This window comes from Haliaeetus albicilla, chromosome 9, assembly GCF_947461875.1.
Source record: "Haliaeetus albicilla chromosome 9, bHalAlb1.1, whole genome shotgun sequence".
Classification (NCBI taxonomy): Eukaryota; Metazoa; Chordata; class Aves; order Accipitriformes; family Accipitridae; genus Haliaeetus; species Haliaeetus albicilla.
Window position 1 is genome coordinate 5,063,697 of NC_091491.1, and position 16,224 is coordinate 5,079,920.

At 40.7% G+C, this 16,224-nt stretch overlaps 1 protein-coding gene across 4 annotated transcripts in view; it reads right to left on the bottom strand.

Moving 5' to 3' along the window:
* Positions 1-1,638: 1,638 nt before the first annotated feature.
* Positions 1,639-16,224, bottom strand: part of SPECC1 (sperm antigen with calponin homology and coiled-coil domains 1) — a 90,112-nt gene continuing 75,526 nt past the window's right edge. For all 4 annotated transcript variants that reach the window (XM_069791091.1, XM_069791089.1, XM_069791090.1 and 1 more), the window contains 3 exons: positions 8,536-8,652; positions 7,583-7,642; positions 1,639-6,807 (listed from right to left, as the gene is read on the bottom strand). In XM_069791091.1, coding sequence (XP_069647192.1) covers positions 6,718-6,807; positions 7,583-7,642; positions 8,536-8,652 — 267 coding nt within the window. In that variant the 3' untranslated portion in view covers positions 1,639-6,717. The remainder of the gene's footprint in view (positions 6,808-7,582; positions 7,643-8,535; positions 8,653-16,224) is intronic.

Genomic DNA, 16,224 nt, shown 5'->3' on the forward strand with positions numbered 1-16,224 from the left:
CTGCTCTTTACACTTCAAACATAATACGAGCCTGCATTCCTGGTGCTGGTGAGATTTCCAGATAGCAAGACAGGGCTGGTTCTGAGAATTCCTTTGCAGAAGACAACTGAGGTGCAAGTATTGAGTCTAGTGCTTTCTAAGAGCTACAGCAAACCTTCAAAATAGTGCAGTGGCAGCTTGAAAAAATTAGGAACTCCAGTCTGCCATTTCATGTGGTCACACTTTGTCCAGGAGATAAAGCTACCCAGATCAGACAAATCATCAAAACAACATTGCTTTGCCTGTGACATTGCCACAAGAAAGGATCAGCCCAGCATTAATAAAAAACCAGGGCTGAAACACGATACTTAGGTGGGGAACGGCAAAGAACTCTGGATTATGTAAATGAGGAGTTTTTCCCCATAAGGTTTCATCTACCCAGCTGCACACAAATGTACCTGAGAGACCTGAACAGATTTAAATACCCATTTCTTTTATCTTCTTATTTACTTTGCTGACTCAGTGATTTCCATTGTTCACTATGGTCACGAGATAAAAGCAGCCTCTGTGAAAAGTATTCCGGAATCTGATCTCAGCATCTTTGAAAGCTCTGTACATAGACTGGATAGTGGCTGGAGTACAGCATCCATGGGGCTGAATTCCTCAGCAGCAAAGGCAGGCCTCCACAGCCTTCTTTGTGCAGCCTGGAAAAAGGAATTCTATCTAGGGATACAGCCTAGAATTTCGGAAGCCCTCCTTTACTTCATGGAGAGTGCTTCTAATAAATGTCACCATAAGTGTCATTGCTTGGCATTCTGGTTTTGACAGGGAGTCATTATTTTTGCCCTCTTTTCCATTAACTCAGCCCTTACTTGAAATTCCAACACAAACTTCATTTTCCCTAGCAGTGTCACTAGTCGGATGGCGACGCTCCATCTGCAAGGTGTGGACTCAATCAGGATGCTCTGGCTTCCTTTCAAAAGATCAGCAGCTGCCAGTCCTCTCTGTTGTGGAAAAGAGACTAGGGCCAAGTCTGGTCACTGGCATGCCCGCAGGATTTCAGTCTCTTACGCTTGTATGGTTTGTTTCACAGAAGAGCAGAGGAATCTTTCTAGCGCTATGCACACACTGTGCTCATCCTCTGCATCATGCGTAATGTCCTGTCGCTATCTACCAAGTGGACTGTACCCTGTGAGCTGTAACTCATCTTGCCTCTTAGCTTACCGGTGACTTATTTTTATACTTACTCCAATGAGTCCCTGCTTCCACTTTTTGACTTCCTTCTTAATCCTCTAGTCATTAAAAAGCTCCTAATGCAGAGACATATTGGTTTCTTCTGTGTTCTTTCCTTGCCTTTGCACTAGGATGATTTCCTACTGTCTCCTCAATACTATTTGTTTCAGACACTGAGAGATCTCTTGCACTCCTTTATCCCCAAGACAATCTTCTGAAAGGCATCCAAATGCATCTAAGTCACTTAAAAAATGGAACTTGATGTGTTTATGAAAACAAGATTCTGACCAAATTTTCTTTGCTACCAGCGTAGGAGAATCAATGAACCATGAGTATCTTTTAAAAACTCTCCTGGGAGTCCCGCTTCCCAGCAGACCGCCGAAGAATCTGTTTTGTATGTAGGTATTTGAAACGTTACAACAAACATCAGAAACAGAAAAAGATTTATTAGAAATATTACACAGATTTTTGCATCATACATTTTAATAATGTTAATCTTTAAATATTAGCATGTCCAAATCTGGCAATGCCTAGTATATACATTCTAATGTGCTCTTTGTATAAATTAGATTACGATGTAACATCTGTACCCAAAAGAGAAAGCTAAAAGTACTTGACTGTTAGAGGTGATTATCCCATATGACAAACTCAAGCCTGGACCAACAATCAATAAAAACGTTGTGTCCAGCACTGCCCAGTGGAACTTGGCACACGTGCAAGTCAAAAATGTAGAGACCATCAGCTGAGAAAAATGTTAATTGCAGTTCAGTTATAAGCTCGATTCTACACCATATTGGTAAGTGAGTCTAAATGGCACTGGAGTTGGTAAGAACTAATATAGTCTAGCATAGTAGAAGTTATTGCTGGGTTTAAAAATGTCTTAACGCTCAGTGCCCTGAGTCTTTTTAGGCAAAAGCCCTCTTCTGACAGGAAAATGCATAATCTCATCCCATACAGACTCTGCTTTTTATCAGACACACAAGGCACAGCTTTGCAAACAGCTGGCCCCGTCAGATACTTCCTGCTGGAAGACCCCGTACCGTAAGCACGGGAAGATGAGGCTGGTACAAACAAACTAATGAGCCAATGCTCGTATTTTCATCGCCGAGGAAGGGAGAAAGTCGGTGAAGCAAAAAAGGCAGATTTTGAAGAGTTCCAGGTCAGGAATCAAACAGGGAAGAACCGATCATTCTGCCAGTTTGCACTTATTTGGTTTGGACAGAAAACTTGCACATAACTGGTTGCACATACAAAACGAGAAAAATCATAGAGGAAACCTGTAAAAAACAACTTCAAATTACAAAAAGAAAACCTGCCAAAACTCAAAGAGAATGTGTCTCACTGAGAGGAAACCAGAGAATGTGCATAAGTCAAAAATCACTCTGCTTAGTACGGCTGCCTTGCTGCAGCACAGGAAGAACCAGGAAATCTTTGTCCCCTTTGCATTTCTGTGACTGTCACAGGCACAGAAGGGGAACCTGGCAAAGGCAGCAAGCTCTCCGCTCTCTTCCCTCCTCATCTTCTGAGATCCACCCCAGGCTGTGCTCTTAGGAGAAATGTCACTCAAGATGACAGCCAGTAAGGACTCTCAAGCTTGTCCTTCGCTGTCCACAACGGCCCAGGTAGGTATGTCCCATATATGCCCCTCTCCTCACACGCCAGACTTTCACTCTATTCAGTTTCATTGCATACTTTCAGAAACAGCTCATCAGCCTTTCCAGAAAACCTTCTTAGAGGGCTGACTCTGGGCTCGCTTCTCAACGCCTCTGTACCTTCCCAAGCCATGAAACAATTTGTACTTTCTATGACTCACCAGAAATTCTGGGAGTCAGATTGTATACTTTTCACACTTTAATCTCCTTTCCTCTCTAACAGCTATAGTACTACAGTCACACGATGCGATATCCCTCCATGGAACTTCACGGAAATCCCCATCCTAACCATTCTTCTCACGTGCTCATCCAAAATCAGCTATTTGGTTTCTTGTAGTCCAGCAGACTACCCAAGTACACATATACAAGCATGTGCAGGTATGTTTAAGAGTGACTGTATAGTTAGGGAGCATATGGTGACATGGTAAAGAGATTTCATCTGCCTGAATCAGGGAAAGATCCATTACTCCTAAGAGGCAAAGTCAGGAAGGATTCAGGCAGTTTAGGCAAACTGTTAACTGATACAACGCATTACACCATCCATGTCATATCATCACATGTTCCATTCTAGGACATTTTCAAAGGATTCTCAGAACTTCTATGAAGACTATCCCTGTACCCTCTAGCTTAACTTAATGACAAACTCTCTAATTTTAAAGGCAGCCAGAACTTTAATTTTGCAGTTCAAATTTGAGATGTCTTACAAGGGCCTGTAGATTTTCTGAAAATCAGGCTAGTCTGCAGCATCTTGTGTGGGTCAAATTTAAATTCATATTCAAATTTTAAGGCAGCATGAAAAAACAACAGTAATTTCTCAAAATCCAGATCTAGAAATGTAACTGTGCAAGGTTCAAAAGGAAGAAAAAATACACAACATTGTAAGAGTTAAATGAACAAATAAACAATATTCTTAATCTCAAAAAATAATCTGGAAGAGCATCTCAATCTCCAAGTATCAGCATTTCAACATGAGATATTTTGCAGGTTTGAGGACTGAAAAGTAACATTGAACAGATAGCGAAACTGAGTATCTTCTTCCCTACTGACAGACACCTCCTTGTTCTAACTCCTAAATAAGTAAAAAACTTTTAAGAATATACCATTAGAATTGGGTAGAATTAGCGTTTGGTCTATGCTACTGGGGGGCAGGGGAGAATAAGCTGCAAAGAGATGACAGAAACATTGCTTTGCAAAAATAATTAAAAAAAAAAGCTGCTAGATCAAACAGAATGTTTTGTAAGGTTAGAGTAAGTCTTGGAGAAACAGATTAGAATAAATGTCGGAACAGTGCTTGAAGCAAATGATACTGACACATTAGATAACATACATATTTAGTGTACATCTGACAGTCACATGGAACACACACTTCCAGTGACCAGAGGGTTAAAATTATCTTTCTTTTTTAGATCAAGTGGAGCCCTCTGACTTTGAAATGTTTACCAGACGCTGGGAATTAAAACAGTTTTTCTCATCCCTGCAAGTGCCCGATCCAAAGCCCACTGAGGAATATGGAATTTTCTGTGTTGACTTCACTACGCTTTGAACTACAGCCCATTGGAGAGAATTGGGTTCTCTGCCAACAGATACCTCAAGGGAAAAGAGCCTGCTGCATCCACAAGGCAATGGAGCTCTGCAGTGTGACTGCCTTCCTAAATGAACTATGCTTAGCAGCTATTTTTCTCTTCCATCTTATCACATAACAGAAGACTTGTATCTGAGAACACTTAGAGCAACTCATCCTATGCTCCCTAGGGATGGCAGAGTGTGTGCTGAAAAAAAATGGAGAGTTTATTCAATCTAGAAAGCACTCTCTTGCAAAGAAATAACTCTGGCCAGCACTTAAAACTGCTTTCTCACAGTATAGGATGACACAAAGAGTGCAAGGGCACTGTAAGTGCGTGCCACTGTCCTTTTTTATCACACAGACTCTCAAAAGATTGGACTCAGACTTTTCTGAGGGCGATGGATTAGAATAAATGTCAAACTAAAACTAAGAGCAAGTGATGCTTTTCTCCTCCTGCGAAATAGGCATACACTGCATTCCTCCAAGTTCCTTTCTATTCAGTACACTCACTCACCTTGGCCACTGTCATCTATCCCTTAATCCTGTATTTTGCTGCGAGAAAACCAAAGTCTGAAACAGGTTGTTTACTAATTAAAATGTGTTGAAAAACCCCAAACAACAAAGCACTGTGGGGAAGCCAGAGGCTGAGGATCAGCCACCTGCAAAGCCCCAGAAAACCTGAAACCAAGTTCCTTCTGTGAAATCACTTGTTTCTATTTCATGAGCCTTTTTCCAGGAGTTAAGAGCAGTGAGCACACACTATTATTTTTTGTGAGAGAGAAATGATCCCTAGCTCCCTACGATTAACACTCACAAAGCATCAAGTCTGGTCACAGGGTGAAACATGCTAACTAAACAACAACTTTCTTCTACCAGCATAATCTAAAGCAGCTAGGCAGCCTTCTATGAGGTCCTGTACAAAGCATGTTCCCCAAGACCCGCTCCTAGAACAAATTAAGCACCCTGTTTGATCCTGCTATCCTTAGAGACAAACAGAAAATTTAATTTCATAAGGTGAAATAAGAGAAACGGTATAATGGAAATTAAACCGTATCTTTCAAACATTTTACTAAGGGTATTATTGAGCTGGAAAACTATTCTCTGGCGCCTTGGAGATTTCCACGAGACAGAGAGGGGTTCCAGTACAGTCTTTGTAACTTGTGAGGTTGCAACTTCCATGGGTACTAATGTATTACTGTGTTCCTTTACAGGGTAACATCACTTCCAAGCATGTAACAGTGTCCTATGGGCTACATTTTATTGGACAGGGCACAGGCTGCCTCAAGATTCATGCCTCTACACAGCAATCACATATCTGTGCTGGTTATACAGGATCAACACAGAATAAAGAAGTTACTCCACTCAATCCACAAAAATATGAACTACTGAGATATCACTGTATTGCTTAGAGAGTCATCACCTGATTACTGGCACCTTGCAAACTAAAGCCAGTAAATTGCATTTGCAATATTCCTGTGATAACTGTGCCTGCACAGTCAGCTGGGAAACCAAGCTCTGGCTTCCCATAGTAATCAAGTAATGAAGTTGTAGTAATAAACCTATTTTTCCTCAAAGAGATTACTTCTGTTAATCTGAAAAATGAAGTCCCAGCACCTAACAGGATCTTTTAGAGTTCTTTCACTAACTGGTGATGGAACAGAGCGTGGTTTCTGAGTTACAAATGATCCTATTATTATCCTGCTGGTTAAGCTATGACAAGCAAACTAGTATACTTAGTGGATCAGATGTGTAAGAATAACTCAGGTTAAGGTTCTACAGACCTATGTGCATGTCATGATGTTTTATAAAATATATGGAGGCAAGAAAACAACACGTATTCGGGATGAGTTAAGCATGTTTTGGCAAGAAGAGCATTTTTGTGAGCTTTTGTATTAATATTAATCTCCCAGCCTCCCTTGAGTGCCAGCATAGTCCACACTGATTTAGAACTTCATTCTGTAGCAGGTCTCCTGTTGATGGAGTCTGGTTTGAGGCAAACATTGTTTAGCGCAAGGGATCCTCTTCAGAAATATCCCACGCGTGTTTGAAAATGCCTTGCAATTTCCATGTGGGAGTAAAATTACAGATGAATTTGGTTTGTATAGATGGACAATGGATATTTATTTGGTTGCAGTCCCAGATGTAATCAAAATTATGGAAGAGCTTTCTTTCAAAGTAAGAGCTTAGGTTGGTTGTGGAAGAGGAGCAAGCGGATTTTTAAAGTGATCGAGTGCATCTGTAGCATTCTTTGTTCTCTTCCCCACTTCTGTCCACCTCTTGCTCTGCATCTCAGGTCTCAAAGTACTTGTAAATCTGGGCGACATACTGCATCACACTCTGCCAGTCTGGCCGGTCTGTGTACATCATCTCACTGAGCTCCTGCATAGGACAGACACATTGTCAAAACTTAGTCAAGCACCACCACTGGGAACATCACTGGGTGCTCTGAGTAGCTGTGGCTATTGAACACTACTTCTGCTTCCACTCCAGAGCTCCTTAAAGCCACGTACAGTATAAAAGTCCATGGGAATATCTACTGGCCTAGTGCAGTTCTGAAACTTGTTAACAAACTAGTTAAACAGCCATATGCCTTTTACATTCTGAAAAGATTTCTTCCACCTGCAATCAAAGATCAATTCTCTATATAATTCCATTTAAATTGCTGCTTCTTTGCATGTCTTTGGTTCTGTATTTAGCTCATGAACCCCATAATATTTTTTCCTTCATATTAAACTTATCTCTTCCGTGTCATCATATTACTGACTTTGGAAAAGGCTTTTTAAACAGTTTAACAAACAAATTACCCTTCTGTTTCTTGAAACGCTAAAACAAAAGGAAAGAAAATGGTCTAACAGGCAAGTCTGCCCATGAAAATAGGAATCATCTGGAATCAGCTTCCAAGCAGAGGACATAATACTCTCATTTCAATACTAGATGACCTCCAGAAGTTCCTTCAAATTATATTAATTCTATGATTCTAGAAATTCTTCCTGGAAGTTCTCCTAACTCTATGAACTTTCAGACATGACGGTGCAGCCTTCCCTAGTGCTATGTGAACATTTTCAGTGCAAGCTGACTGACTAACCACATGGCAACAAAGGCTTTGGAACAGCATGTGCAGCAAATCTTCCCTTGCTAAAAGAAGGTTACTCACCAGGCTGGGTTTGATGCCTACACTTTCAGCAGCTTGAAATGCTAACAGCAGATTTCTCTTCTGTAAAAATAAAACAAAAGTTCAAAAGGATTATCATCAAAGTATGATTCCTGAACCCTACCCCGCAGCTGGTTAATCAGTAAGTTTAAATAAGCAGGTATATTTGAAAACTGAAAAACACTAGATTCAATACTTCCACATAGACACCTTTTTGTATTAGTAAAGTATACTCACAAACAAGTTCTTTGTCTTTAAATAGCTCATCTACTTTTGCCCAAGCTACAGCCCTCTGTTTTTGACAAATAGGTTCTTGTGAAACTGATTACAACTGGGCAAAAAACCCCGCTGAGGTTCTGTCTTTATTATGAGTGAAAGGTTTCTGAAGGGGTGTGAACTAAATAAGGCATTCCTGTATACAGTATAATTCTTATTGTAATAGATAGTAGCCGTCTGAAGTAAATCCAGTAAATCCAGGTTCCTCCCCTTTGTGAGGGTCTTAATAACATTTTTAGAATGCGCTGACATGGTCTGACTTTCAGATACGTCGCTGTCCAAGTAGTTCAATGAATGATCTGTCTGCTTACTGATCCAGCACTTCTCATGTGTGCTGCTAACTCAGGAGTCCAAAAATGCTTTAGCCTTTCAAAAGGGATGCTGTCTTCATCTTTAGCTGCAGCACTCACTGGATTCAGGCAACTTGTCACTAACTCTTTATCCAGCAGTCCCCGCATTTTGCTCTGGGAGCTCACTGTTGGTTTCCTTCCCCTCTTCATCCAGTGTGTTTGCTTTTTAAGTTCTCAACTGACACCTGTCTCTTACTGTTGCTCCCATCTACTTATTTTGTATCAATCAAGATCTTGCAACACTGTGTCTCCACCACATACCCCTCAAACCAGATAATGTTCACCATGAATTCTGCAAATGGTGTAAGCAGCCCGTACAACAACACTTACTTTATCCTGGCTGTTGAGCTCCTGATAAGGAATATGTGCAGGCAAATACGTGTGCAGGAGAGCGCAGAAAGCCAGCCCATCACTCCAGCTGCTGCTGAAGTTGGTAATATCAATATTCTGTAAGAGAAAACATGAACCATCCCTGAAGAGTGCTGCAAAATAACAAAAATCTCCAAACAATAGTTTTTATGCAATCATGAAACAAAATCTCAGAGTATTAAAGGAACACAGATTTACATCTTCCATTCTCCCCTTGTTTTTCACGTCAGGTAGAAAGATATCAAATAGGATGGCAAGTTTCAACATCCCGGATAAGGGATTATTAAGGAGTTATACGTTTTTCACACCAGGCCTCAAAGAGACTCTCTCCAATGCTTTCTAGAAGGTGAGAAATACCATGGGCAGAACACACTGCAGCTGCAATTTTCCTGTGCTAGCAGGAAGTACTTTATCTGGTCCCTTTCAATTACAGAATGGCAGAGAGATGATTTCTCCAGCACCTACAACAGAAGTCACTGACATTTTAAATTGGTGTTTTGTAATTGATTTCATGCTTCCTTGTCTCAGGATGTGTTACAGAAGGATGGATTTGTAGAATGATGAGGCAGTGTAATCAGTGTATTTGTCCACTGTTATCTTTCTGATATTACACAGCAGATACATGCTTTAATGAGAATGTGTAATTAACAATTATGACTTGATTCAGCCCCTTATCAAAAGTCGTATCAAGCTGATGAAATACTAACATAGTCCTCAAGCCCTAAATAAAGAATGTGCTTACTTGTATGAGAGTGGGAGGCTTGAACTTGGCAACAGCAACAGCTGAATGGGCAGCTTTCCAAGAGCTGGGCAGATGTGCCCAGTTTGCAGTCATTTGCATGAATGCATGTCTGCATTCTCATATTCTTTATCAGTGCAGCATCTTTCGTCTGCACATCACAGAGCACTTAAGAAAGGCAGATAAAGAATGGAAGTCTGAGATATAGAATTTAATCATCTACCCTAGTTCACAAAATGAGCTGTAAGCAGTTGAGGAAGGAACAGAGGTTTCCTGATGCTCACTCTTCTCCTACCACCCATAGCCACTGACAAATAAATGTGGCTGCATCACTGGTAACAAGTACAATACAAGATCCTTACAGAACAGAAACAAACAGAAACCTTTAAATCTTGTCTTCACACATTTCCTGACATGACAACAAGGCTGAGTTTGCTTGAGAAATCTATGTTTCAGGGGGCATGGATATATTAATAAACACCCAATTGAAACCCCAGAGCTGAGCTAGAGAAATCTCTGACTTTCTAGCAATGCTCCCACCACTGCCAGCTCCAATAGGAGGACAGTGAAAAGGAAACATTTTCAAAGAAATAGTCTAATATGGTTGCGATTTTAAATGGTCAAAAACCATCTTCCTTCCCCTTGTTGCTAGATGGTGGGATTCTTCTTTGCTAGTCATGTAGCTTATCACAAGGTGCACTCAGGTGCACAGAGGAAACCCAGTTTCCCTACTCATGACAACTGAAGTCCAGAACGTGCTACGTTCAACAGGCGGATTAGAATGATTACAGAAACAGAAACTGATATTTTAACATCAGCCCACCTGTAAAGAACTCCTTTAAAATACAAAGATTACTGGGGGTACATAGTGCTCTCAGGGTTCTTCACAGGGATTCTCTTGCGAGGCACAGCTGTAGTTAAACATACACTCGTGGCCAGTTCTGATCCTGCGAACAAGGTGACCTTTCTAATGCTCTAGTTTGCACTGACTGGCCATACCAGCACACTAATGAATTCTCATGGCTAAGTTTTGCCGCTGTAGTAGCAGCTCTAGTTCCAAATACCAGCTAAAAACAAAACAGCGAACTAAGTAACAGCTGCTGGAGCATGGAAGGCTCCAGGTATGATGGTACCGCACCAACTCTCACACTACACGGCCGGTGTGGAGCTACCCTCAAATCATGTTGCCAGCCCCATCTTCCTGGGTGCTAAACTTCAACTCAGACTCTGCCACTTCATTTTCTTTATTCAGCTATTTTCCGGTTTCTTTCAAGATTCCCCAAAAGACAACGCTTTTACTCCACCTCTCATACGAAAGCTAATGCAGATGCACTAAAACCCAGGCAGGAAGTATTTTAGCATATGCTCTTCACTTATGGTGCCTCACTGATTAGCTGACCAACCTGGACTTTGTCCAGTCAGACAGGATTTCAGGTTAGTCATAGATGTCCATAACCAAACATAACTCAAATTGAAGCAGTACAGAACATTTCAGGTCAAAATACTCTGGCTGTAATAAATCTACAGATCTAATGGGCTCAGAAAAGCAGGCCATCAGCAGCAGACATTACCGCACTGCACCAGCCACCACATTGTATTTTGCTCTATTAACATCTGTCAATGGAGATAAAAGAAAAGCGACATAGTGGCTGAATACCATCACAAGAAAAAATCATTTTGCTCCGAAAGCTGTCTTGGCTTTGCCTAATCCATAAAGTCGCACCATGGAAGTCCAACTTTGTGTTATGGAATTGACTGAAGCTGGATTACTCTGCTTGACGTTTCAGACAAACAAGTTACTATTTATCAATCTGCAGTTAGTGAGAAAGGACTGACTGCCAAATGACAGAAGTGTTTTTAACGAGGCCAATATGTTTTATCAGCAAATAGCCTACCATCAAATGCCAATATTGTCATTGCATATTGTATGATAGAAATGGAAAATGGAGGTCATACCCCACCTGGCCCCGCTAAAGGCCATGGAAACAGGAACAAACAAAGCCCTAGTAAAGCAACAGGACTAGACAAAAAGGCAAGACATGTTTGTGTGGGAACATTATATCCTATCCTCATTTTCATGATGTTATTATGAGAGACACATGGAGATACAAAACTGTTCCTTCCTACAGTATTTCACCAGCCCAGCATCAGTTTGATAATTTTACTTACCTTTGTAGCTTTAACTATACCTAAAACTCTTCTTCTCCTCCCATCTAACAATATCTAGAGACAAGAAGTGCTAATGTCTACAATAAAATCAGAATTAGGTCCAAAAATCCTCACATGTCCAACAGCATTGTCCAGCCAGTCATCTTCAGTAATTCTTAGATCCAAGTCTTACAAACAAGTAAAAGTTCAAGGATGGGGTTCTGCTGACAATATTTAAACCATGGATGAAATCTACTGCAAAGCAGTATGTCACGACCAACAGCGAAAACGAACTCAAATCTGAATTTTTGTCCTAAATGTAAATCCAAAATGAATGTTTGAAGGTTCAGCTCAACTGTTCAGTTAATAGTAGAACAAAAAACACTCAGACATACTCAAAACCACTTAGTTGCCATTTTCACATCCAACAAGCATCAGTGAATTGTGGGTTTTTCCTCTAAACAAATGCATTTCCATTTCATACGTGGTATAAAACCCTCTCTGGCATTTCATCTTGGATTCTGTGTTAACTGCTTTTCAGTTTGGGATATAAGGACATAGTAAATGAAAAGTGATCTTCTGTGTTTTGCTACACCGCAGCTTTACTTGTAATACCTCCCCACTACACCACACCAAGAGGAATTAAGTCAAAATAGAGGCACTCTGATTTCTCAGAAGACCTCTGGCTCCGCTGAAGCCAGGAAAAAAAAAAAGGAAAACAATTTATGGAATGAAAACCTTGGAAACGATTCACTTCTCTTGATTATTTTGGCAGTAGAACTTGTCTCAGTCTTTCTGCCACACCTCTCTATTCCTCAACACACAGTCCATGACTATGTGGGAGCTATTTGTATACATGCTGGTTGTTAATGTACACTTCCAAACTGCAGGATGGAGAGTTTGGCGATTTCTCTGTCTCCCAGTGTGCTTACAGCAGAACCTCCAATCCAGGCTCTAAAAAACTACATGTGGCTTCTCATGAGAGACCTAGAAGTTAACCTATATAGGATAGCACCCTTTAGGAGGAAGATGCACCATCAGAGCGTATGCAGAATGAATGTAGGGAGAAATATGAAAATGGAATAGGGACTGCAGATCAAACTGAGCTGTAGCGCTCATTAGGCAGGCTGAAAAATTTGCCATCTTTTGGTCACAGTACGTCTCATGGTCACTAGTACCCCAATGTCTATCTTTAGCATGCTATCAGTGGATCCACGCTGCTAAAGACATCTGCACCAGAGATTAACCCCTGGCCCATGGGTCAAGGCATGCCGAGTAGCTTAGGTCTGCAGCGCTCAGGGTTACTAGCTTCTTTTAGAGCAGACATATCATATCCATATTATGCAGCACTTGACCTGGGTCTTCCCTGGTGCTGCTAAGAAAATAACTGGGGAGGTGGGGGTGGTGTAGTTGAAAATCTTGAAAGAACATGAAAGTCAGGCCAGAAGAGAGGTGTTTTTATAGCATGATGACATAACCATCTTTACATACCCTGTGTGGAGTGGCAAAAAGGAGCACGGAAAGATATGAGGGCACAAAGATTGCTGGGATAGTGATAGAGTACTGTGTAGAGCATAGAGGTGTCCAGACTAAACTATTTCCAGTGTAGTTCCCAGGCTTCTTGTCAGGGAAAATAGTTCATTCACTTCAAATGAAAGCTTGAAGCTAGCCTGGAACTCTGTGGAAGAAAGCCTGCAATAAATACGACCTTAGCATCATTCTTCCCACCCTGCCCCCTCAGCATACAACATGCCCTCCTGCCTCTCAGAAGTCATTAACCTTAGCCCCCCACCCCAGGAACAGGACCTTTGCTTGCAGATAACGGAGTGCTATGAGAGCCACGGTAAAGACACACAGGGAAATCTGTGTGATCTGTTCTCACTAAAAACAATGTCTTGTTTATCTGAGGGAAAAACAACCACCCCATTAGATTTCACTAGATCTTTGTCTCCAAGTCTTCAGTAAAAAGCAACAATGACATCGTCCGCTCTTCATTATAGCCTGAGCACGTTAAAATACTGACACAAGATATTCCCACTACACAGATGTTACTGTGCCCACAGCAATGGCTCTCTGAGTCATAATTTGCTCTGTAAGACCCAGAATTATAAATTATAAACATGAATCAGCTTGAAGCTATCCTAGAATTCTGTGGAAGAAAGCCTGCAATAAATATGACCGTAGCACCATTCTTCCCACCCTCCCCCTTCAGCATACAACGTGTCCTCCTGCCTGTCAGAAGTCATTGGTACAGAATGACACACCAGGAACACGCCAGAGTGGCTAATTGTTGAGTTTCAGCCCATACAGAATGTAGACTCTAAATACTGAAGACAGAACTAGTTAAAGTAAATATATTGAATAAACCAAAGGGAATTGCCTTGTTTTTAATAGCAGCTCCCCCTTAACTGGCTCAGCTTTCTGCAATCGGTCCTGCTTATCACTAAGCAGAGACCCACATCTTCTCCACAGACCGAAAGTCTTACAGCTCAGTGTTTTTATGTGGTTATATTTAGACACAGATGTCTGAACAGGAACCTCCTTTTCATGAGCCGCATCTCTGCAAATCTGAACTCTGACCCTTCTAACGTAAAATCTGATCAGGGTACCTTGAAGGCAACTTCCAAAGGTTACCTACACCCACCCGTCTTCAACAACAGCGGCACGAAACTGCAAATCTAATTTGGATTTATTACACCCTAACTGGTTGGGGACACGTTAGCGGGCTTCAGCCGAAGAGGTTCTATCAAAGGAAGCATATAAGCTTTGAGCTCTGGGCAGGCAAGTTCTAAATACTTCCTAAGAAGCAATACAAGTGAAGAAGGGCTCCTTTTAGCATGACCTAATCTCCTGAGCAAACAAAACACTCCAGTTCATCTAAAATGCTGCAGCAAAGATATGAAACATCTGGGCAATCTACTGGAAATATGGGTGAATTAGAAGTGTGGTCAGGTCCAGTTAACACAGATGAAAGGCACGAATGCCTAAAATTAAAGACTGCCTAGATTCTTCTGTAATTACAGGGTGCACCCAGATAACTTGGACAATTGCACACAGCTATTTTCAATGGGTAGCTGCAAGTCTACAGTGATTTGCATATCACAGTCAATCTACTACAAGGAACCTTTCTGAATTGTCTTACAAATCTTTTTCTGTTAAATGGAATACACAATAAAGTAATGCTTCTTGATTAAAAAAAAAAAATCCAGAATAACTTGTGGAACAGCAATGCTGTTTATTGTATAGAGATTAAGTGGCTAGCCAAGATTGGGAAGGAAGCCAAATGACCTTCTATCCTCGAGGCTGTATTAATATCCCTAGTTCAAATGGTTCAGGCAGCTGCAGTCTCCATAAGAATTGTTTTAACCTTTCTTTGAAACTTTGTGTTTCTATCCCCATCTTCCATATTTCTAATGTTTCTACCAGTCACATCAGTAAGTCATGCATCTTATTGTTGATTACACATGTATGAAACAACATAGCTCAGACAACATAAAATGCTATGTGAAAATGCTGTTAAATTATGTAATTACAACACAGTGAAATGATAAGGAACTGGTGCCAGCTCTTTAAAGGTTATCCCATTTACTGCATTCCTTTTTATAAAGAAACCCCATTTCCCATCACATTCCTAGGTTCTATTTGCTCCTTGCTCCACTGCTGCCACAGGTGTTGACTTGGGTTTACAGTTTATCATTTGCTTCAGTAAGTGTGAATTAATGAGCCTTCTTAGCATAGACAAGACATTAGAAAGAGAGCTTACGACTATATTTTTTTGCAAACGCATCAAACATCAGTTGACTACAGTAGTCACATGGAGCAGGGACATTTAAAAAGAGGAAATTTAACAAGCTTATTGTCGTGCATCCTACACAAAGATTTTTCAGCTCCCAACTATTTCAGTCTCTCAAAAGCCAGAGATCTGAGAAGATACCAAAAAGTTAGGCATGTCCAATTTTCTTCATTACCTTTCCTAGTCATGTCAGACTGGCAAGAACAGGTAGCATGATGATCTCTAAAGTTCTGTGCTCAAAACAAGCTCATCTGACAGAAGCTGTCTCAGAAGCATCATTCAGAGTAAATTGTAAAGCCATTCTAAAATCATCTGTGCACTCTTCAAGCTCAGCTCTTTCTTCATGAGGTATTGAGGAGGTCTATGACCTCTACAAGGCAGCTTGGTTCTGGTATTTTGATTACAAAAGAGATGTGGCGCTGCTATAGCTAAAGTTTTCATAAGAATAAAAAATGACAGTAATACTAAATGGGAGCTATTTAAAGTAAAAAAAAAGATAACGTAATTATGTGACCTCCCATTTCCTCTGCTTGCAAGGTAAAAACCAGTTACTACTGACACTGAAATCATCACTGTAACTATACATATGAGTAACCTCCCTAATGAGCCAAATAGCATTCATTTGTGCCCATCAGATCTATTGCTCCCAGCACTGCGTGGACTGGCAAACATTTCACTACACTTTGTTCACATTTTTTAGGTTTTCTTTGCATTTTAATATATAAAGACTGACTTTTCAAAATGAAAACAAATTCTGGTGGTCAAGGGCTGAGAGTAGTTGCTGGCACAGTGCGCACAACACACGGTGAATGTATTTGAACCTTTCCTAGCAAATAATATGAGTTGTTTTGAATGTAAATTACCCCATGACAACATTCTCATTACTAGAAGTCACCTACTTCAAAGGTCTCACTAAATGCTAGTAAAGTGACAGTGGTTTGTACGTATTCCTCCTTTTTGGGTGTTAATT